The following is a 22,831-nucleotide window of genomic DNA, read 5'->3' on the forward strand; positions in this document are numbered from 1 at the left end:
TCTGAGTCCCAAAAGAACTCGGACTGCAGCATGGTGGGGAGTCTGGCTTTTCAGGGGCAAGGTTCCTTGGAGAGAGGCGGCTGTCATGGTGAGCAAGGCGCGAAAAGAAGCTGCTTAGTCTGAGGGTGTGCACATGGGAGGTGTGCGCGCATGGGAGGTGTGTGCGCTTGTACGTGCGTGTGCACATGTGACATGTGCACACATGAGGGGCGTGTGGGTACCTGTGTCTGTTCTCCCCCTCCTCTCTCTCCTGCTGTGCGAGGAGCTCATTAAGCTGCTCTTGGCTGTGGAGGTCACTTCCAGGTCCCCAGTGCCAGCCTGCCTGGTTCTCTAGAGAAGGGCAGGGATGAGCCCCGAGCCCCTGGAGGCTCCAATTTCGGAGGCTGCTGGGACCAGAGAGCCCAGAGAGGGCTCTGGGTCCTTCCTCAGGGGCCTCCTTCCCGCTAATAGGCGGCCTGAGTTGGGAGTTCTTGTTTCCTGCTCTGCGCTGATTCATTCCATCTCTCAGCTGACAAGCAAATCTTACCCTGAGAACTTGGGGCGCGGGAGTATTGGGAACGAGAACCCTGTGGGATCCAAAATCCAACCACTGCACCCCTCCCCCGACTTAGAAACTGCCCAGCACTCCCCCTGGAAAGGGGCGCAAAGCTCCGTTCATATTCTGAGTAACACAACAGGAGCCTCAGGTGGTTAGAGCAGATCCAGCTGCCCATTTACGGGAGGGGCAGCTTTGTCCCCACGTGCCACGTCCTCTGCCCACAGGTGCGTAGGGGATGAATGAAACAGGGGACACAGGCTCTCTGAAGTGCCCCCTAGAGAGGGGTTGGTTAATCGTCTCCTTTTTTCCCTAGATTTTCTCCTTTAACGGTTCACATCCTCCCTTTTATCTTTAGAGCTGCTCCTGCCCTGGGACTCATTCAACAATAGCCCGTAGCTTTCAATTTCGCCACTAGATGGCAGGCTGGAGAGTTGGGAATAGACAAAGTCAAATTATAGGTTATTAGTTACAAAGCTGTGGAGAGTGGGGTGGCCGCCTGCAATTTCAAAAGAAGTTTAAAAATGCCAATGACCAGGAAGACTGAGTCGGGTTGTCAGGGAATGCAAGTTCTGGTTCTCAGCCCTGCCAGGGGCCTGCTGTGTGACCTGCAAAGTCCCTTAGTGTCTCTGGGCCTCAGTTTCTCTACTTGCACAAAATGGGAGGAGCGACTGGATTAAATGCGTGATTTTCGACTTTGTCTGGGATGGGTGGGGGACCTGAAAAACCTGTCCCCGTAAACCATGTCCTTCCAACCCAGCCTTGTAGGTCTCTGTCCTGGCCACTGAACCATTGATGGATGAAGGGAAGAGGTCAGCAGGGAGAAGGCTGGGGAGGGCGGCAGGATGCCCAGACTGTGAGTCAGGAGGCTGGGTTTGGTTCCTCGCTGTGTGACCTTTCATAAGTCACTAGACCTTTCTGGGCTTTGGCAAGAAGGGGCTGAATTATCTTTAAAAGTGACTCCTCTGGGCACCGATCGACTCCAGGCCTGGCCCAGCCTGTGCGCCCCTTAAGCCACTGCCGTGCTTCCCAAAGCCCGCTGGCCAAGCCATTTAAATATGAAAAATGTTTTTTTTTTTTTTTTTCCCCTCCAGTGAGAAACTAGGGCAGTCGCCGCTAGGGCCTGAGCCAGCTGAGTCTAAGCTGCTGGCCCACATCTGCACCTGGCCACGGTGCACCCCACCTCAGCCGTGGGAGGGGGTGGGACAGATGCCCTGGGAGCTGAGGGGCAGCTGGGGGAGATGCTGAGCTTGACCTGGGCCACTGCCCCTGCCCCCGAGCCCCATCTAGCCATCATCCCTGGTTTGCAAGAACTCACCTCTTGCAGGGGCCCGGGATGGGACAGTATGGAGAGGTGGAGAGTGTGCTCCCCGGGCAGGGCCCACGGACAGGACAGCCGAGCTGACCGCGTGTGGGGAAGGCCACTGTCAGGCCCCAGCTGCAGGACCAAACACCAGAGATGTGCTCCGCACTGATGGGGCCAGGGTCTCATCCTTCCACTCGCCCGCTGTGGGACCCTGGACAAGCCACGCTCCTCTCTGGGCCTCCATTTTCCCAATGATAAAATGGGGTTAAGAACACCAATTTCCATTCGGTTTTGTAAGATGTAATGCCGTAATGTGTGTAAAGAGTTTAGCATAAGCACTGAGTGGTTTACAGGTGCTTCTCTCACGAGGAGGTGCTGGGAGCGCTGGGGATGGAGGGGGCGCATCAGGACGCCTGCGCAGAGGCTGGTTCTGGAGGACGCTCGCCCAGCACAGAGGGTTGGAGCGGGCGTTCCTGGCGGACGACCTGCACGTGCAAAGGTGGCAAGGAGGAGCCAGCTTGACGGCAGCGTGGCTGGGCAGAGGACTGCAGGTCAGGGGGTGCCGGAGGTGACTTCCCACCTCTTCTGGGGAGGTACTAATAATGATACATGACCAAAATTTATCAGGTGCCTATGGCGAACCTGTCATGGTGCTTTCCACGGGCCGTATCATTTCGTCTTCACAACAGCCCCAGCATGTCAGCTCCACTGGGATGCCCACTTCACAGATGGGGAAACGGAGGCAGAGAGCTTGAGTCCGCTGCCCAAGGCCACATGCCTGGCCAGGGGAAGAGCTCGGATTTGAACCTGTGCTTGTACAACCCCAGAGGTTTGGACTCTTTTTCACAACATTCCTCCTCTCCTCTCAGCACGTGGGCACCTCGGCCACTGACCCCCATCTGCAGGGCATCAGGAGGGACCCCTGCCCACATCCAGGTCAAAGTAGAAAAGCCCCAGGTGGAGAACAGGTGCACAGCGAAGCCCCATCCCGGCTTTCCTCACGAGAAAGGGCTGCAGTTCTGGGGCCGTAGACTGCAGCGTCCAGGGCAGTTAGACCAGGGTCCGCTCCCAGCATCTTGTCCAGTGGCTTGGCTCCACTTCTCGTGCCTCAGTTTCCCCAGCCCCTCATTGCCAGACTGTGGAACAGCCAACCATACCCAGTGAGGGTGCCCCCACCACACGTTGATAGTGTGGGAGTCTCAGGATCCTGGGATCTTGGAATTAGCCTTGTTGAGAATCACAGAGAATCTCGTGAATTATCCAGCTGCAGAATCCTAGACTCTTGGTTTTAGAAGACGTCTCAGAACAACATGGCTCTGGAGGCACGGGGCCTTCCTTCGGGTATCAGACCGAGGGGCCCCAGACTCACGCTAGCTCCTGGCCCTTGAAACCCAGGCCTGCTCTGGCCTTTTCTGCCAGGGCCAGGCTGGGCCAGATGCTGGTCAGGCTAGCCATGCCGAGAGTAGAGGAGGGAGGCCCTAGGATTCCTTCTTGGGCTCCACTCGGGGGAGCACCTACTGGAAAGGGTGCTGGGAGACTCACCCTGAAACAGAACTTGATGAGAAAATCTGTTTTTGATTAGCGTGTGTGTTTACTTGGAGCCTGGAGGCAGCTGAAGGAGACTGTGACCCCAGGCACACCTTGGACTTCAGGCCGTCTGTCCTTGGCACCCAAAAGGGGCCCTGTGGGAGAAAGGCCTGGCAGCCCCCGTGGGGAAGGAAGGGAGGGAAGGAGTGGAGGGGCCTGATTCCCCCAGGGCCGCTGCCTTCCTGGAAGAGATGGGGGTGGGAGAACATCTGGCCAGAACATCTGGTGAGAACCTGACTCAGGAACAGGAAGGAGCTGTCAGGACTGTGAAAGAGAAATGCTGGGGGATGGGGGCAGGGTGAAGGCAGCACCCCTTCCCCTCTCCCCAGGGTCAGGTTTACCATACAAATCAGGGGCTAATGATTCCCAGATGAGACAGCAGATCAAGAGTGGGCCGTTATTCATTCATTCATTCATTCATTCATCCAAAGTAGCATCCTCTGAGGGGCTGCTGGGCCAGGCCTTAGGTCAAATGTGGAGTCATGGAGAAGATTGAGCCCTTTCCCTGAAGGCGGTCACGTGAACTAGGGGCTATAGGCCAGGGGACACATGCTTAAATGGAGGTAGCAAGGGCCGAGGACAAGGGTCACCTTGTACTCTGAGGAGGCTTCACAGAGTAGGGGGAGGCAGGTCATTAAAGAACGAATAGATCTTTGGGCCACAGTGGGTTTAGGACCTTCAGTGGGGCAGGGGCCAGACGCACACCTGAGGGCAGAGGTCCCCAATCCCCCGGGCAGTAGACTGGTACCAGTCCGTGGCCTGTTAGGAACTGGGTTGTACAGCAGGAGGTGAGCGTCTCATAAGCAAGCGAAGCTTCATCTGTATGTGCAGGTGCTCCCCAGCGCCAGCATCACCGCCTCAGCTCAGCCTCAGATCATCAGGCGTTAGACTCTCATAGGAGCACCGGTCCCTGGTGCTAAAAAGGTTGGGGCATCAGCATAATGGCCTTGGGGAGAAACCTAAGGCCTCTCCTGGGGCAGAGGCGGGGAAGGGGGGCGTGGGGAGGGCCGGGGCCACACCTCTCCTGGACCTCACCCTCGGCATTCCCCATTTCTGCCCCAGGGAAGGGCAGGGGCTGCCTTCAGCCACCAAATGGCCACTGTCACTCTCCTGGCCCCAGAGCCCATAGGCCAGAGAGGTGTGCGTACGTGCTGGGGTCACACATGGGCATTTGTACACAGTCCTGCAGGTGGTGTTTCCTAACGGGTCATGGGTCGCCTCGCAGCCTCGCAGCCAGAGCAACCCTTCCAGACTCCTCAGACCTCGGCTGTCTTCTGCCCACAACTCAGGAATGGGAGCGGCCCCTTGTGCTGACCTGCAGGGTTTCCGGCCCGTGCCCGCTTCCTTCCAGCCGCACTGGCCTCCTGGTCACTCCCGGCCTGTGCCTGGCTCACTCCTGCCTCCGGGCCTCGGCCCTGGCCGCTCCCTCTGCCTGGAGAGCTGTTCTCCAGACGAGCACACAGCCTCACCTCCCTCGAGCCTCTGCCCTACGTCATCTCGCCAGTGAGGCCTTTCCCGGTCCCGTGTTATACCCACCTGACCCCTGCCCCAACCTGGCACTTCCCACCCCTCCCCCTAGCCCACTTCTTTTTAAAGGAACACTTAGCAGCCCACAAACAGGGAAATGTACTTATTTATTGTGTTTATTGTTTTCTGCCTGTGTCTTTCTAGTACCAGGAATGTTTGCTCCGTGAGAGCAGGAGCGGGGGGCTTTGTTTGTCTTTTTTTTTTTTTTTTTAACTGATATATCTTAGATTTTCAACTGATGCATCTAGAGCCTAGAATGGTGCCTGGCACACAGTAGGTCCTTCCTCACTAAACGTTTGTGTAATGGATCCATCCACTCATCCCTCCCTCCTTTATTCGTTCAAGCTGCCGTCCTCAGAGGGGCCACCCCATGCCAGGCCCTAGGCTGGATTGGAGGGTGCAGAGCACCCCTCCTGGGCCTTGCACGTGGGGCCCTCCTGGCTTACAGGGGAGGCCGAGCTGTGAACTGATAAAAGCTGGCAGTGTAGTAAGTGCTGTGACGGAGGGAGGATGAGGCTGTGGCAGGTCATTGCGGGGGTGCCAGCCCAGCCCGGGGACCAGGAGAGGTGACCACTCACTCAGCTGGAGTATAAACAAGGAGAGATGGCCTTCTGAGGGTGTGCAGGGGGCCCGGAGGTGACCCAGAGCAGGAAGAGGAAGCGAGTCTGTCTGGCTGGGTCACACCAGCACGGACCCCCTCCTGCCTTGGGAAATTGTCCCCAGGGCAGCACAATAGTAACGGGAACCCTGTGGCAGAGAGTGGGGGAGGGCCGCGTATGTGGGGGGCAGAGCGGGGATGCTGGGCACCTGCCAGCCTGGGTGGAGCAGCAGGTTCAGGCATGGCATGGCAGAGGGGGCGAGGCTGGGGAGACAGGCTGGGGCCAGATAGTAGGGGCTTGTGAGCAGGGAGGGGGTGGAGGTGGGATAAGGGTTTGCACTTTCCCTGTAGATGAGCTGCTGGCAGCTTCTGACTTCAGGGGGCTCTCACTTCTGAGGTATCCTTGCCCCGAGGTGTTCCTGAGAGTCTGGGTGGACGCTAACTACTGTCCTCTTCTGAAGACGAGGCCACTGGGGCCCAGAGAGGGCAAGCTCTGCCTTGAAGCTGCCCAGCCAGGACCAAGACCAAGATATTCTGTCCTGAGTCGGTGCTCTGGGTATTTGCAAGGATAAGGGCTTCATTGGACATCCTGGGGTCTCTGCTTCTTAGCAGGGGTAGTGGGGGGAGCAGGGCCCTCAACCACGCTCATGGAGCTGCCTGCAGACTGTGCCCTTCAAGGCCTGGCTGGCCCCTAGGCCAGGCTGCAGGCCAGGACTGTCTTACTAAGAGAGCGGAACCAAGGGCTTCCTGGATAACTAGGGGGGTGAGAATCAGAGAAGACTGCCTGGAGGAGGAGGGCTTGGCTGGGGAAAGGTGTGGCGGGACATGAGTGGTCTGAAGCAGATGGTGACAGGTCTTGAAAGCAGCCTCTCTGTCCCTGTCTGTTCCTCTTTTTCTCTGTCTCTGTTCTCTGTCTCTTTTTTTTTTCTGTCTCTGTTTTACTTTTCTCTTTGTCTCTCTGTGTTTTTGTTTTTCTCTCCTCTCTGCTTCACCTTCTGTGTCCAGCGCCAAGGAAGCCGAGGGCAGGGCAGCACTGTCCAACTCACCTCGGCTAATCACGTGACCGTGGGCATAGAAGGAGGATTAGCTGGGGTCTCGAGGGGTCCTCCCCGACTCCCTAATCCCGTGGCTCCCTTTCCCTGGCACCGAAGTGATGAATTCATTCTGAGTCCCAAATCAGCTAATTATGCCTCGGCTCTGTGGCTCTGGGACTCCCTGGGCTCCAGAGAGGATCTCAACGTGAGCTGGGCCCAGCTCGGCAGAGGGGTGTAGGAAAGGGGGAGGGATCCAGCTGCCATTCAGGGAAGCCGACCAGGCAGGTTTTCAGGAGCCTTTCAGAATTTTAATATCCCAGAGAACAAGGGAAATGTAATTAATTGAGCAACAAAAGCCGGGCCCAGGGGAGCAGCCGCGAGCAGCCAGGCAGGATTGTGCTGAGCCGCCTCCCCGAGGCCTTTCTGGTCCGGGCCCTCCTTGCAGTGGCCACCTGGCCCTCTGTGCTTGCCTCTGGCCTCAGGCGTGGCCTCCAGCATTGCACCTTCTTGTTTAAAGCCCAGAGCCCATCCGGGCTTTGCCGAGGGTTCTTTCTGACCAGTCACCCAGGACAGAGGCCCGCACTCCTTCGGCCCTTGGCATGGCCTGGTGTACTCTCTGAACGGTCACACCTCTGTGTCTTTGCCACAAGCTCCTGTCATCTGCAGGGCCCAGCTCAAGTCAGTCCTTCCAGGAACGTGCCCAGAGCTGCCCCCGGTCCTCCAGGCAGGGCTCTTTTCCCCAACGCTGTGGTCCCCTGTCCCCCTGCTGCTAGTCTGCAAGCTCTGAGGGAGTGAAAACAGGACTCGTTCATCCTCGGATCCCTCATGTGGCCAGCACTGTGCCTGGCATGCAGCAGTGTCGATAAGTGTTTGATGAATGAATGACTGATGGGGCAGCAGAAAGGCCTGCACTGACTGACTTAACAGTCGGATGGATCATAGGGCACCTGTTTTGCTTCCTGGCTGCCCTCCTCTGCATGCCCCCTGGCTAGCCTGATGGGAGACGGGTGTAGGGAGTGGGGTATTGGGCCCTCACTCCCCCTAACCTGCTCTCAGTTGGAGGCAGCAACCTTCAAGGGAGCCCCACTGCTTTTCCTGAGAGGCGGCTGACCTAGTTTTGTGGGGAGGGAGGTTGGGGATAGTCATTAATTATTGATTTGGAAATCACTTCACACAGAGCTCATGATGCAAATCCCAAATAATCACCCTTGTTAATAACCACCTCAGCATCACCCCTGGAGTAAATACAAATCTGAACAGGGCCACTGTTCCCTTTATCACAATCTTTCCATCCTCCCCTCTCCTTTCTTCCACTCTCTCCCCATAACTTATCACGTCATGCTTTATAAGTTGTCATTCAACAAACGTTAGCTGAGCCTCTGTCCCGGGCCAGGACCTGCTGAGTTCTGGGAACACTGAGGTGACTCAGACACAGGCCCTGTCCCCGAGAGCTTACAGCCCAGTGGAAAAGACAGGAAGGTAAACAGACAACTATACACTAGGGCTAGATATTGATGGGGCCTCCGAGGTTGTGCAGTACGTAACCTGAACAACTGTGCACAGCAGCCTACTGTAGGTTGAAGGTGCTGAGACCACCCAGAGCAGAAGAGAGAGGGATGAACTCTACCTCGGATGGAATGAGAAATGGTATGGGAGGTCTTCACAGAGAGAAAATAGAGCTTCAGATAGGTCGTGGTGGCTGAATAGGGGTTTTCCAAGCACAAGAGAGATGGAAGGATATTTCAGAAAGAGAAGATAACATGAGTAAAAGTGTGGAGGTGCGAAATCCCATGGTATATTTAGGGAACTTCGAATAATTTGGCATGGTTAGGCATAGGGTGCAAATTGGTGAGGAGGGAGGGAGGAAAAAGGGAGGGGGGAGAGAGAGACAGAGACAGAGAGACAGAGAGACAGAGAGAGATGGATGAAGCTAGCTGGAGAGGTAGGCAGTGTTTATTCTTGGGAGGTTGTGCAATTAAGGGTGATCTGCCAGCTCATGACCATATTTGGGGCCACAGACAGTTGAGTGGACCTTCTCCCCAGAAAGATTCATGGCATCATGCCTGCGTCTTACATAGCGATTTCATAAGGTTCATGGACGACCTGCAGTGCTTCCAGGGACCTATTCCCCAGCCAGGGGTTCACAAACCCTATCTTCTGTAGGTGATGAGAAGCTCAGAGATTTTCATGTGTGGTGGCGACATGCCCAGATATGTTCCAGAGAGTGGCTGCTGTCAGGAATTGCCCTTTATCTGTCCTGGGCTCTGTTTTCCCTGGGCTGGCTTCAACCTCAGGCAGACACTGCCCTCCCGAGGCAAGATGGCCCCAGCAGCTCCAGGCTTAACTCTTCTCAGCTTGCAACCTCTACAGAAAGAGAGCATTTTCCCCCCGTAGTTCCAGCAGAAGTCTCAGGGCTGACTTTTCATTGGCTCTGGCTGGGATCACATGCCCATTCCGGACCAACCCTGGGGCTCAGGGAATAGAATATGCTGATTGGCCAGGCCTAGGTCACATGATCTCCATGTCAGCCCACCCAAACCACAGGTACCGGAGTAGGGGAGTGGTGCCTTTTTCATAGGACTGGGAAAGGCGGCAGGGCAAAGAGTGGCTCACCTGCCTGGGGCTTGCATTCCGGTGGATTCTCCAGACTGGAGAGGCTGAATCTCCACGTGGGGAGTCAGGAAGGGGTGGGTGACACACAGATAGTTACTGAAGTCCCTCCAGTGGATGACATCACCTAGACTTGGGAAGCATGTCAATTTCACAGGTGGGGGTGGGAAGGGGGGCACTGAGCCTGTGGAGAGAGGGCATGGAGGGCGTAGGCGGTCAGGAGTGGAGAGAAGGGAGGAATGGGGAGACAGATGTGAAGGGTGAGCGTGGGGGATGGGGCCGGAAACTGAGCTCCTCTGTTTTCTCTGTGGGATGGGAGCCCCAGGGTTTGCTGAGAGTTAGGTGTGGCCCTAGAGAGAGAACATTTGCAGGGTGGCTGCTGCCTTCTTGGGCCCCTTTGGTGAGGGGCCTCAACCTCCAAGAGGGACTGGCCCAAGGTCCCCCAGGCCAGCAGGGCAGGATTTGAATTGGGATCTCTAGGTTAGAGGCTATGTGCTTCCACAGGTGTTCTCTGCCTGCTGGGTTTCAGGATGCGTGGCTCCTCCAGCACATGACTAACACATTCTGTTCCCCTTCCTATGCCTGCCTAGAGTTCCCCCCAGGTCACCCTGTCACCCTCACAGGGGACTCCTGTCCCCATTCCCATTTCCCCATATTCTCCTCTTTTTGCTACTGGCTTGGCTGGTTGCTCGCAGCTATTTCTCGGGAAGGGAAAAGGCCTCTTCTCCTGACATCAAGCCAGATCCGAGTCCCTCCCAGGCCATGTCTCTCTGTAGATGGCTCTCCCTGGTTCCTTCACATAGTGGGCTGGGTCAGCAGGGTGGTTCTAGATGGTACTGGCTTGCTCAGGGGACTTCTCACTTCCCTGGAGATGAAGGGCATTCAGGACACATTCTTTAGGCACCTGCTGTGCCCATCCTGGATGGATGCTGGGCACAGCGGGATGAGCCAGCCTTTGTGCCAGGCCCTGGGTGTCAGGACACCTGGTTTAAATCCAGACCTTGCCACTTTCTAGCTGTGCGACCTGGGCAACTAACTTCAGTTCTGTGAGTCTCCAGTTGCCTCTTCTATAAAATAGGGGTAATATTATCAGCCTCACAGAGTTGTCATGAAGACAGAAGGAGGTTATATCTATGCATTACCCAGAAGAGTACTTGGCACATAGCAGGTGCTCCCTAAATGTCTGCTTTTTCATCCACAATCTAGCGGAAGCGTGGTGGGGCTCAGAGCCATTTCCACAGCCTCTGGGTGGAGGGGCAGATGAGCAGGCCTGGCCTGTGTGTCCCCACCTCTCCTCCCACTGCTCCTAGCTGCTCCTCTGACCCCGCTCTCCCCCGCCCCTCTCCGTTCTGACCATCCCTTCGCCCTTCCCCTGCCCAGGTATGCGGATCCTGGTGAACCTGCTGCTGGACACGCTGCCCATGCTGGGGAATGTCCTCCTGCTCTGCTTCTTTGTCTTCTTCATCTTCGGCATTATCGGGGTGCAGCTCTGGGCTGGCCTGCTGCGTAACCGCTGCTTCCTGGAGGAGAACTTCACCATGTGAGTGCAGCCCCGTCACGCGGGCAGCTCCCAGCCAGCTTTCCCTGGGCAGGTCCCCGGGTGGTGGGTCTCCCGTGAACGGCTGGGCACTAACATGAGCACAGAAGGCCTCTGAGCTCTCAAAACTGGTGTCTCAAAGTCCCGGTCTGAAAGAGGCCCTCAGATGCGCATTCAGCTCCTAGCGATTCTTACTTAATACACAGGTTTACCTTACTTGATAATTGGGAATCGGGGCCAACTGAGTGGAAGGAGCAAAGTACAGTCGAACTTTGAACAACACAAACCTGAACCGCGTGGGTCCGCTTACACGTGGGTCTTTTTCAATAAATAAGCTGGAAAAATGTTTGGAGATGTGCAACAATTTGAAAAAACTCACAGATGAACCTTATGATTTTCTTAATAACATTTTCTTTAGCGTACGTTATTGTAAGACCACAGTATCTAATACACACACAAAATACGAGTCAATCAACTGTTTATATTACTGGCGAGGCTGCCAGTCAACAGAGGTTATTAGTAGTTAAATTTTGGGGGAGTCAAGAGTTACAGGTAGATTTCTAGCTGCACAGCAGTCAGCGCCCCTGAGCTCTCGTTGTTCAAGGGTCAGTGATAGAATGAGGCCGGATAGGAAGGAAAAGGGCAGTTGAGACCCAAGCGGAAGTGATGTCAACAGGCAGCAGGAAGGCAGAAAAGCTCAAGAGCCGGCAGGGAAGCTGGTTTTCTGCAGCGCAGACCTCCCTCCCTCCCTGTTAATGACTGACTCATCAGGAGCAGGTCAGCTCGCACTCGGCCTTTTGGTGTCTAAAAGCAGAGTTTTGGGCTACTCCTCAGAGAAGTGATTGTTAGAAGCTGTTTAAACAGAAATCAAGCTTTGGGTCTCGGAGGAGCTGGGCTGAGTTGTCTGAAGAGCTTGACATCTACAGAGTCCCAGTGGTGAGGAATCAGCAGCGTCTCGGGTGTACGTACGGATGTCTGTGCACACGAGTGTCCTGTCGTCAGATGCGATAGTGCATGCCAGCGGTGTGCCAGGCCCCGGGGACACAGACTCAGGGAGCATTTTCATTCATCTTTTCATTCGACAAATGCACCCAAGTGACTGCTCTCACCAAGCCCGTGTTCAGTGCTCAGTGCTGAGGACGCAGCTGAGGATGGAGCTCCTGCCCTCTGGGAGAGCCCGGGCTGGGAGCTGGTCACAGATGCAACCACTGAGTGACTTTCATGGACCGAGGATGGCTGCATGAGGCCTGGGGACGCTGCACAGGGGTGGCTGAGCTTTCTCCCTCATGGCCTGACTGGCTGTTGTGGAGATGAAGCCGGGCGAAGGTTGTGGAAGGGACTCTGGGGCACAGTGGGGCCCTGTGTGTGTGGGGGGGGCCATACGCTTGTGTCAATCATTTGGAAGAGGTTGGCACTGAGGCAGGGCCTGTTGCAGCTGGAGAGGAGGCACCTGCTTCTCCTGGTATGGCCTTCGAAGAAAGAGGTGTACAGGCATGAGCTCTCCATCTTAGCTTTGGGGGTTTGGGGCACATCAGACCCTCTGTCCCACACGGATCTTTCCCTAGCCACCCCATTCTTATTGTCCTAGCTTCGTCCCAATATCACCTCCTCCTGGAGGTCTTCCCACTCCCCCAGACACTCTTGCATGATCCTGCTTGATTTTCTTCTTGGCACTCTCTCTGTCTGAAATGGCCTTACTTGTGAGTTTATTTACTTGGTTGTTGGGCCTCTCTAGGCTAGTTTAGTGCTCCTGTGTGACAGGTGTGCTGGAGGTAATGTTTCACTTTTGATCTCATGGAGAGAAACTGAGGCTAAGAGAGGAGAATCCTGCTGCAGAGCAAGTTTGGCAAGGTCAGAGCTAGAATCAGAACCCGGGGCTCCCTGACCCTGGAGCCTGCTGTGACTGCCCAGTGAGTGTGCTCACAGCATCCCGCCGGCACCTAAGCCCGTGGAGAGACCCCAATGGTGGGCTCGAAGGTTCTCTACAAGCACAGGGTCAGGACAATGTCGCCCAGTTAGGAGCGGCAGGGCCTGGAACCCGAGCAGGTCTGTTGTCCTCTGCAAGGTGCCTGGCCCCTTCCTTGAGATCCTGTCTAGGCATTAACATGCACACGCACGACCGTTTACACCCCGCAGGTTTTAAAAATGCGAATTGCTTTGGCAATGTGTCTTGAGCGTGTTTTCACATCAGTGTTTCTCATTCTACAGATGAACCACGGTTCATCTAGCCAGGCCCTACCGATGGATCTTGCGTGGTTTCCAGGTTTCTGCTTTTACACACAAAGCTACGGGGCACGTGGTGTATACACGCAGTCTTTGTATGCACGTGCGATCGATGGCTGGACTCATAATTGCCAGCCAAAGTCAATGTACATATTTTTATACTTTTTTTTTGGTTGAGATATAAATTACATTTGGTAGCGAGCATAACTATTGCATGTGCAGCTTAATGAAGTTTAGCCTGAGGGAGGGGGACCTACATTTATGTCAGTCATTCGGAAGAGGTTGGCCCTGAGGCAGGGCCTGGGGCAGCAGGAGAGGGGACACCTGCTTCTCCTGGTCGCCAGCATACGTCTACCCAGGGGAACTCACAGTGCCCAGGATGGATGTAGAATGACCTCAGCGTTATTTTTGTTTGCATTTCACTGTTATTAGGGAGGTGAGCATCTCTTCTTATATACTGGCTATTTTTATTTCTTCTACGATTTTTTTTTGCTTGCTTTTTGTCCTTTTTTTCTTCCCCCTTCATGTGTGTGTTTTTTTTTAAGCACAGATTTTAATATGCTAGATACTTATCTTTTATCTATTTTGTATGTTACAAATACTTTATCTCAGGGAATAGCAAACTGTGGACTGTTTTTGTAAATGAAGTTTTATTGGAACATAGCCATGCTCATTCACTTACCTGTTTCCTATGATTGTTTTCATGTTACAATGGCAAAGTTAAGTAATTGGCACAGAGGTCATATGGTCTGGAAAACGCTATTTTCTATCTGGCTTTTTTTCAGAAAAATTTACCTCCCTCTGCTTTATCCCAATTTGTTACTTGTCTTGTTAGTTTGTACGCTGCCTTTTGTCTCACAGAAGTTTTACATTTGTGTAGAGTCAAGCTTGACGTTTTCCTTTGTAGAATTTGAATTTTGTGTGTCTTATCCAGGAAGGCCCTACATATCGTGAGTTCACAAAAATATTCCCTATTTTCTGGTGATAGTCATGTGGTTATGTTTGTTACATTTATGCTTCGTAACCCACTGGAAGTTTGTTTTTTAAAATTGTATATGTTACTTAACCTCATGTATCCGTAATAGTACTACTTTCAATATGACATCAATAGAAACAATTAATAATGAGAAAATTACATTCCTCTTAGGAAGTTTATTTGTGTGTATGGTGCGAGGTAGGGATCTATCTTTATTATTTTTCAAATGAGTAGCAATTGTACCAACCCCATTTATCGTCTGGTCCCTCTGTCCCCCATGGGTCTGGAAAGTCGTCTCCCTAATATACTACATCCTCTTTCACACGTGGGTTTGTCCCTGTGCTCTGTGGTGTCCCAAGTCTCTTTCTGCTCCTGTTACAACTGTACACTGTACTAGTAATCGTAGTTGTAGAGTATTTTTTTTTTCTCTCGTAGGGCTGCACTCTGCCTGTCTTTTTTCTTTTAAAAAATTGTTTTGACTGTTGGCTCATCCAGATAAATCCTAGGACCATCTGGCCAGGTTCCACAGGCAAAACCACGCTGGGATTTTGATAGGGATTGTGATGAGTCATAGATTAACCCTGCGGGAGGGTGGGGCAGTGATTGTCATCTCTGTTTTACAGATGAGGAAATCGAGGCCCAGAGAGAGGAAGTGACCAGTCTGAGGTCCCATAGATGGATCAGTGGAATTCAGTATTTGTTTATTGAGCACCAAGTCTGTGCTGACCAAACAGTGTGTGGGGACTCGGGATGCTGAGACCCAGTGTTTGTTCTAGAAGGGCCCAGCTTCCCAGGGGAGTTAGCTGCGTAGGTCCTAGTGGCAACAGCGAGGGTGCGTGAGGGGCACAGTGTAGATACAGGAGGCCCAGGATCAGCCCTGCTCAATCCTGGGAAAGTTCCCTCAGGAAAGGTGGGGAGAGACCACGGTAGGTCGGGGGGTGCTTTTGTGACCAGAGCAGTGGTGGGGAACGGTGACCCAGGCAGCAGGAACAGGACATGCAAAGGCTGGAGGCAGTGACCTGTCCCCTTCTCCTTTTGCCTACGTCACCCGTGGACAGACAAGGGGATGTGGCCCTGCCTCCCTACTACCAGCCAGAGGACGACGACGAGATGCCCTTCATCTGCTCCCTGTCTGGGGACAACGGCATCATGGCCTGCCACGAGATCCCGCCGCTCAAGGAGCAGGGCCGCGAGTGCTGCCTGTCCAAGGATGACGTCTACGACTTCGGGGCGGGGCGCCAGGACCTCAATGCCAGCGGGCTCTGCGTCAACTGGAACCGGTACTACAACGTGTGCCGGACGGGCAGCGCCAACCCCCACAAGGGCGCCATCAACTTCGACAACATCGGCTATGCCTGGATCGTCATCTTCCAGGTGCGGCCACGCAGGCTGGGCACCAGGGCCCCTGCCGGTCTTTGGGGGGCTGGGGTTGCGGTGGGCGTGGGGGGCGTGGCGCGAGCAGCTTCGCCTGGCAGGCAGGGCCCTGTGCTGGGCGCTGGCCGCCCGTTCCGTCGACGTCTGCCCAGCTTGCTGGCACAACAGGCACGGTCACACCTACATCACAGACAGAGCAACTGAGGCTCAAAGACAGGGCCGCAGGACCTCGGGCGTGCCGCGTGGTGCCTCTGTGTCTCCCCGCCTCGCGTGGCGGGGAATGAACGAACCAGGCGACACGAGCGTAGCCATCGGCCCAGTGTGCAGCGAGGGTTCGGCCAGGGTCACCGTCCCACTGTCTCGGAAGGAAGAACCGGGCGGGAGCAGAGGGTGGTGGCGAGCAGCCCCTGAGGAGGCGGGAGGGCCTTACAGAGGTGGCTGCTGGGTGTGGCAGGAGCGCAGAACTCAGAGCTGCCAGGCGTGACGCCATCACAGCCCAGCAGCCGCGTTCTGGGACCCTCTGGCCAGGGAAGGTGGGCGGGCCGCCCAGGGGCTCCTGCTTTGTTCCTTGGCCAGAAGGAAACAAGAAGGGGCGGAGGACCCCGTGTTTCTTGCCCAAGGCTGCTCCAGCTCCCTCTCAGGAAGGAGTGTGTGGGGATGGTCACCCGGCCCTGCTAGGGGGGCTCTGCTCGTCCTGGGCACGGAAGAGAAGAAGCTGAGGTTCAGAGAGTGGCCCGGCTGATGAGCCGGAGCCCAGGGACCCCTGCCTCCCGCTCTCTGGCCTTGGTGCGGTAGATTCGGAAAGGGGGTGGGCTCCAGAGCGAGAGGGACCAGGTCAAGTCCCTGTTCCACTTCGTGGCTGTGTCACATTGGGCAGGTGCCCTAACGTCTCTGAACCTCAATTTCCTCACCTGTGTAATGAGTATGAGGATGGCTGCCCCGCACGAGAGGTAGTGTGTGTAAAGTGTCCTGGCACACAGTAGGGCCTCTGTCTGGGGCGCTGCCTTTGCTGCGTGCCTCTCCTGGGATCAGCCCAGCTCAGGCGCTCCCCCCATGCTGCAGGTGATCACTCTGGAAGGCTGGGTGGAGATCATGTACTATGTGATGGACGCTCACTCCTTCTACAACTTCATCTATTTTATCCTGCTTATCATAGTAAGTATCAGGGAAGCTGGGGCTCTCTGGGCAAGCTCAAGGACCCATCGACCTGAGGATGGGTGGGCGGGGGGAGTCTCTGGGAGTCCCCAGGGAGCCCTTCACAGCCAAGAGAGCTGGGTGGGAGAGCGCAGGAGGGGCAATTTTAAAAATGCGGCTCAGCAGTGGGTTATGGAAGGGACCTGCCAGGAGTGGCTGCCGGAAGGATCCATCACTTCCGGTTGTCTTCATCTCTCATTCCTGGCATTTGAGTCCACCCCGTGGCTCCTGCTCCTGTTCCTCTACCTCGTGGTCCCCGGGAGTACATGCTTTCTGTGGCCTGCACCTGGCGCAGCCCCCAGCAGCAGCCTCCCCAGGGCTCTGGCTCATCCCTCTCTTCTGGGGCGAGAGGATGAGATGCTCTGAAAACCAAGGCCCGGGCTGCTTCCCCAGCAGGGTGTGGAGAGGAGACCAAGCCTACTGTGACCTAGTGGGGCACCCCGAAACTCCGGGAGGGACCCCTACCTCTCAGGCAGCTCTGCTTTGTGGGGGTGACCTGGAGACGGAAGCGGGGCTCCATGTGCCTCAAGAACAGGGCCCCTTTCCCGGCCAGCCCGTCCTGCCTTCCCCCACACAGTCTCCCCAGAGGGAGCTCATCTGCCGTGTCATGCCTGACTGCAGCTGCAGCCACGGTCCCCACTCAGTCCCCAAATGTCAAGGTGATTCGGCCTTGGGAGACTCCCGCCGGCTCCCTGCTACGGTGAGCTGGAGTCCCTGGCTTCCCGGTGGTGGGAGAGGGCGCCTGGGCTCTCGAGGGCAGCACCCCATCCTGGGCTGGCGGTACGTGACCTGGGGGTTCAGGACGAGCCGGCAGGTGGCCTGAGACATACCTGCTGTTTGGCTTTGCTCTGATGCCTTCCTGGGGAGGCTCTGGCATCGGACCCAAAAGAAAACACACCAGACAAAAGCAGGGGGACCCAGGCTTTGTTCGGCATCGCCATCCCTCCGCTGGTTCAGCCCCTCCCCGACACCATCGGGGAAGCCTGCACGGAGCCAGGCCCTGGGCTGGGTGCTGGGCGCTGAGTGGTGGGTCAGGCCGCCCACCCGCCCCTCCCCGAGGACCACGGTCTCACGGGGGAAGACGGGCTACAGCAGACAGTGACCAGACGGCATCTTAGGAGCCATGACAGAGGAACACCCAAGAGGCTGAGGGAGGCCAAGGAGGCCTCTAACCCAGCTCAGAGGGAGGACGGGAGAGTGGGAGGCTTCCCGGAGGAGGTGACGCCAGAATTGAGCCTTAAAGGCTAGAGGCGTGTGGGGGTGGTCGGGGGGCAGGTGTGGCGGCCGGAGGAAGAGCCATCTGGGCAGGGGTGCTTTGGAGACCCTGAAGCGAACAGAAGCCTCCAGCAAAGGGGACAGTGAATAACTGGGGTTGCTAGAGAAGCCTAGAATTCCAGAGACAGGCTGGAGGGTGCTCTGTCCGCCCCTCCTGATGGAGTTAGGGACTGGAGTCTGGGCTCAGTCACAGCTCCGGAGCGCACAGTGAAACGGGGCGCAGCGACAGACCAGACAGCTGAGCCCGAGTGATCGTGCTGTCACTTATCCTCCCAAGTCTGGCCATGCAGGGCCACCTGCTCATTCTTCAGATGAGCACCCCGAGCCCCAGAGAGGTGAGGTGCCTGGCTCGGGCCATGCAACCGGTGAGGGGTGCTCAGCCCGCAGTGCTCCCTCTGACTAGAAAAGTCCTAAGCTTGTCTTGCCCAAGCCTTCCATTTTACAGATGGGGAAATGGAGGTCCAAGGAGATGGGGAGCTGGCTGGGCCCCCCAGGGGCAGCAGCTGCAGAGGCAGGTTGGGGAGAAGACTGACAGGTGTGAGTTCCCGGAGGGCAGGGTCTGCGGCCCTCAGGCGGCCCTGGTGTGGGGCGGGTCTCTAGGCAATGACTGAGAGAGTGAGTGAGTGGGGCATCTTCTTACCTGGGAATTTTCCCAGAGTCCTCTGGGCCTGGAAGCCCCCACCCCAGTCCCAGAACTCCAGCTCCCCAGCCACGCGGTAGGGGAGAGGAGGGAAGGGTGAATCCCTGACTGGGGCTGCAGCCTGCAGGAGCCTCCTGGTGGGCAGCCTGGAGGAGGATGCAAAGCCACCCACGGACTCCCGGGTGGGTATCTGAGCCCATTCAAAGGCTTAGCAAATGCAGGGGAGGGGCAGCCCTCTGGACTTTAAGGCAGGAGGGGCTCTTCTGCCTGTGGTGGCCTCCGGAGCTGGACCCTCAGACTGGAGGTAACAGGGCTCCTAGCACTAACTGGGTAGCCTCTCCCCACCACCCCAGCCAAGCCCAGCTAAAGTCACTAGAGCAAACCCATTCTCAGACACATCCAGCTGGAGCCGAAGGCAAGGCCAGGGAGAGCGCAGGGCTGTGGTGGGACTCAGGGCCCCGATGGCCCGGGAGGGGCTGTGCCTCCCTCCCTGGCCTTGGCACTGATGTCGCAGGCCAGAGGGCAGCTGTGGCTAACGGCCAGGGCTCCGAGGGGAGTGAGCGTGGAAGCTGGGCTGGTGGGGGCCGGGGGAGCTGCCTGGGCCGCTGCGTCCTGGGCCTCAGCGCTCTCTTCCTCCCCCACCTGTGCCGTGCCTCTCTGTCTCTCCGGGCCCTCCCCCTCCTGTCTCCCTGTCCCCACCTGCCCCCTGTCGCTCTGTCTCTGTTTCTGCCTCCTCTGAGCCCGTCTCCCTTTTTCTCGGTGTCTCTCCTTGTTCTTGTCTCCCTGTGCCCCCGGCCGTCCCTGGCCGTCGGCCTCCCACTCTGTCCTTTCCCTGTTTTGCGTCTCATGTGTGTCCCTGCCCCTCCTCCTGTCTTCCTTTCTGCCTCCTACCCCTCTGCTCGCTCTGCCTCTGCCTCCTTGTCTCTCCATCCCTCCCTCTGGCCCCACCCCGACTTCCGCCTCGCCCCGCTCCGCCCCCCCGACCCCTCTGTCCCCTCCGTCCTCTCCATCCCCATCCCTGTCCTCTCCTCCCGTTGGTCACAGGTGGGATCCTTCTTCATGATCAACCTGTGCCTCGTTGTCATAGCGACCCAGTTCTCGGAGACCAAGCAGCGGGAGCACCGGCTGATGCTGGAGCAGCGGCAGCGCTACCTGTCCTCCAGCACGGTGGCCAGCTACGCCGAGCCGGGCGACTGCTACGAGGAGATCTTTCAGTACGTCTGCCACATCCTGCGCAAGGCCAAGCGCCGTGCCCTGGGCCTCTACCAGGCCCTACAGAGCCGGCGCCAGGCCTCGGGCCCAGCGGCCCCTGCCTGTGCCAAGCCCGCGCCCCAAGCCAAGGAGCCCAGGCACTTCAGTAAGTGGCCCTGCCTCCCGTGGCCTCCAGGGTGCCCCACGGGGGCCTCGTGCGCCTCCGACTGGGGACTCTGAGCCCGTCCCCCATCTTCCCGGCATAGGCAGAGCCGGCCAGTGCAGCAGGTTGAGAACCCAGGTCTCCCCCAGGAGCTCCAGTCTGCACCCCTCATTCCGTCCCGCCCCGCCAGAAGAATGCCCCCCCATCCAGTGTGTGCCCTGCACTCAGGCTCCCCCCTGGGGATCCACACCTGAAGACACGATCAATCCTTTGTCCTCGGTCACGTGACACTCCCGAATCCCCTCCCGTGGCAGCGGCCTCACCTCACGCGTGGGTTCCCAGTGCCAGCACATGCTTGCTAGCGCGCAGGAGCAGTGACGCCCAGCCACCTGGAAGAAAGGGGCCCAGCCCGCCCTGCAAGGCAGGTGCCGTGCTGCTCCGATCTCCTGCCCGGGCTCATTCCTCCACTCACTGGACTGTCGCTGTCACAGGTCGTTTCTGAGAGTCAGCACTTCAGGCTCAGAAAGGGCTCTCCCCTAGTCTCCTCACCTGTTCTAGAAAACAGACTCGAGGAGGGGCAGAGTGCTCAGTACTACCCCAGAAGGGAAACTAAGGGCCAAAGGGATGAAGGGAGTCACTTTAGGTCACACGGCGTGTCAGTGACAGAAACTCGGCGTCGGGATGTCAGTTTCCGGCTCTGCAGAGCGGCCCCGGGGAGCAATGGACCCCTCCTTTGGGAGGAGGTTCTGTGAGAGGCGGCTCACCCTTGGGCTCAGTCCGACCCAGTCTCTGCCAAGAAGGAAGTCAGCAGGTGTCAGGACTGTGCCCTGGAGCAGGCTCAAGTGTGTGACCGGGACAGCCCAGGCCCCGCTGTAGGCCTCAGTTTTCCCCTGAAAACGGAGGGCGAGGCCACACGCAGTGGGGTCAGCCTCCCCAGGCTCGGCTCCCGCAGCCCTCACGTTCTGGGGATCTGAGATTCTTGGGAGGCAAGCTGGAGAATTCATGCTCAGGGCTGCCACCCACCCACCCGTCCTGGGCACCAGCCTTCCAGGCGTGGTCTGGGACGAGGCTCCAGGTGGCCGGTGGGCTGGCCCAGCACCCAGACGGGGGGTGGGGGGGCGGGGAGCGCGGGGGACGGGGAAGCTGGGCTCTAGGCAAGGCTGGCACCCAGTGTGCCCAGGCGATTCAGGGGCTTCCTGCTGCTGCCCACCACCCTCTGCAGGGGACCTGCGTGGGAACGGTCCCTGGGAAACAAGTATCAGGGAGCCCGGCCCCAGTAAGGGTAGTGGGGGGTGTCGGGGTGGAGAAAGTGCTTTACCCTGTTCTAGGGCTGAGGTGGGACTGACCCCTGGGCTTCGGCCACCCCGCCCTGACTCCCGCGGTTGAATGAGTTAGAAGTCTCGTCCAGGGGGCAAGTGTGGAAATGAGGGTAGACGTTTCTTTCCCTTTAACATTAAATTTTTTTTTTTTTTGCTTGTGCAAAGTAAAACTTGTTTTTTCTAGGAAAATAGAGACAAACATAAAAGAAGAAACCAAATGGGTCAGAGAGCTCCTGTCTGACTTCTCTTTGAAATGGTTACAGATCACGTAACCTGGTTCCAAGCCTGGCCTGGGCTTCTCACACCCTCCACAGTAGAGATGGGGTGAAGGCTCACACCCCGCCCCCGTCACCCCGGTGGCCCCTCCTGCGCACTCCCTCTGACTCTCAGCTTGTGCAGAGTGTGGTCCCTGGGCCTGCTGGAGTGAGGGCTCAGCCCCTGCTTGGGGCTCCTGTTTCTTTTCCTCCCTGGGACGTGGGCTCTGGGCTGGGCAGACCTGAGGAATGCTGAGGCCACCTCGGCTTCCTCTGAGGGGCGGTCACCCTCCACGCCCCCTGCTCTCTCAGAAGCAACTCCTCAGCCACTTTCCAAACTCCACAGCCCTCGGCAAGCAGGACAGTGGGGAGGGGCTGGGGTTCCGGAGGGTCTGTTCGGTGACCGATCCAGGCCCACAGGCCAGGAAGGGATGAAGCAAGGACGGTACACACACATGCGTGCCCAGGCACGTCTGCGTAGTAACCAGTGGAAACCCCACAGCCCTGCATGGTGGGTGCTCCCGGTCCCCACTTTTGCACAGGGTAAAACGAAGCCCAAGAACCTCAGGGACTGCAGGCGGCTCAGCCTCTGGGTGGGGCTGCTGTGTCGCAGACAGAGCCTGGGGCCACAGGAGCCTGAGGGCAGAGGGCTCCCGTGCCAAGGTTAGGCCAGGGCCTGCTGTGGACGGGTGCTGCCTCCTTCTGGACCCCTGAGTGTGACCTGAGGCACTGACCCTGCCCTCTGTTTGCTTTTCAGAGCTGTGCCCAAGACATAGCTCCCTGGACCCAACGCCCCACACGCTGGTGCAGCCCATCTCTGCCATGCTGGCCTCCGACCCCGCCAGCTGCCCCCGCTGCCTGCGAGAGGCGGGCCGGCGGCCGTCAGGCCTGGGCAGCACCGACTCAGGCCAGGAGGGCTCTGGCTCAGGGGGCTCAGGCGGTGGCGAGGACGAGGCCGATGGGGACGGGGTCCGGAGCAGCGAGGACGGGGCCTCCTCGGGGCTGGGGAAGGAGGACGAGGAGGAGCAGGCGGACGGGGCCGCCCGGCTGTGCGGGGACGTGTGGCGGGAGACGCGAGCCAAGCTGCGAGGCATCGTGGACAGCAAGTACTTCAACCGGGGCATCATGATGGCCATCCTGGTCAACACCGTCAGCATGGGCATCGAGCACCACGAGCAGGCCAGTGGGGTGGGCAGCGGGGCGCGGGCGGGCGCGGCGCGGGAGGGCGGGGACGCCCGGGCTAGCCCCACTCAGCCCAGGTGTGTCGAACGCCCTCTGCGTACCTGTTTCCCCCACTGACCAAGCCCGGGTCCACTTCCTCCATGCGGCCTTAGTGCCCAGCCCAGGACGGAGGAGCTCAGGTGTCTACTCCTGGCTGGATGAGTGAAGCAGGGCTAGGACTGGACGACTTGGGGCGAGACCCAGGGACGGCCGGGTCTGCGTGCACCTGCGCAGTTGGGTCTGCGTGCACCTGCGCTGCCGGCTCTG

At 57.6% G+C, this 22,831-nt stretch overlaps 1 protein-coding gene across 3 annotated transcripts in view; it reads left to right on the forward strand.

Annotated features, from left to right (window-relative positions):
• Nucleotides 1-22,831, forward strand: part of CACNA1I (calcium voltage-gated channel subunit alpha1 I) — a 101,552-nt gene that overhangs the window by 44,560 nt on the left and 34,161 nt on the right. For all 3 annotated transcript variants that reach the window (XM_016126455.2, XM_016126454.2, XM_016126458.2), the window contains 5 exons: nt 10,578-10,737; nt 14,992-15,307; nt 16,370-16,462; nt 19,461-19,773; nt 22,101-22,522. In XM_016126455.2, coding sequence (XP_015981941.2) covers nt 10,578-10,737; nt 14,992-15,307; nt 16,370-16,462; nt 19,461-19,773; nt 22,101-22,522 — 1,304 coding nt within the window. The remainder of the gene's footprint in view (nt 1-10,577; nt 10,738-14,991; nt 15,308-16,369; nt 16,463-19,460; nt 19,774-22,100; nt 22,523-22,831) is intronic.

This window comes from Rousettus aegyptiacus, unplaced genomic scaffold, assembly GCF_014176215.1.
Source record: "Rousettus aegyptiacus isolate mRouAeg1 unplaced genomic scaffold, mRouAeg1.p scaffold_m13_p_2, whole genome shotgun sequence".
Lineage (NCBI taxonomy): Eukaryota > Metazoa > Chordata > Mammalia > Chiroptera > Pteropodidae > Rousettus > Rousettus aegyptiacus.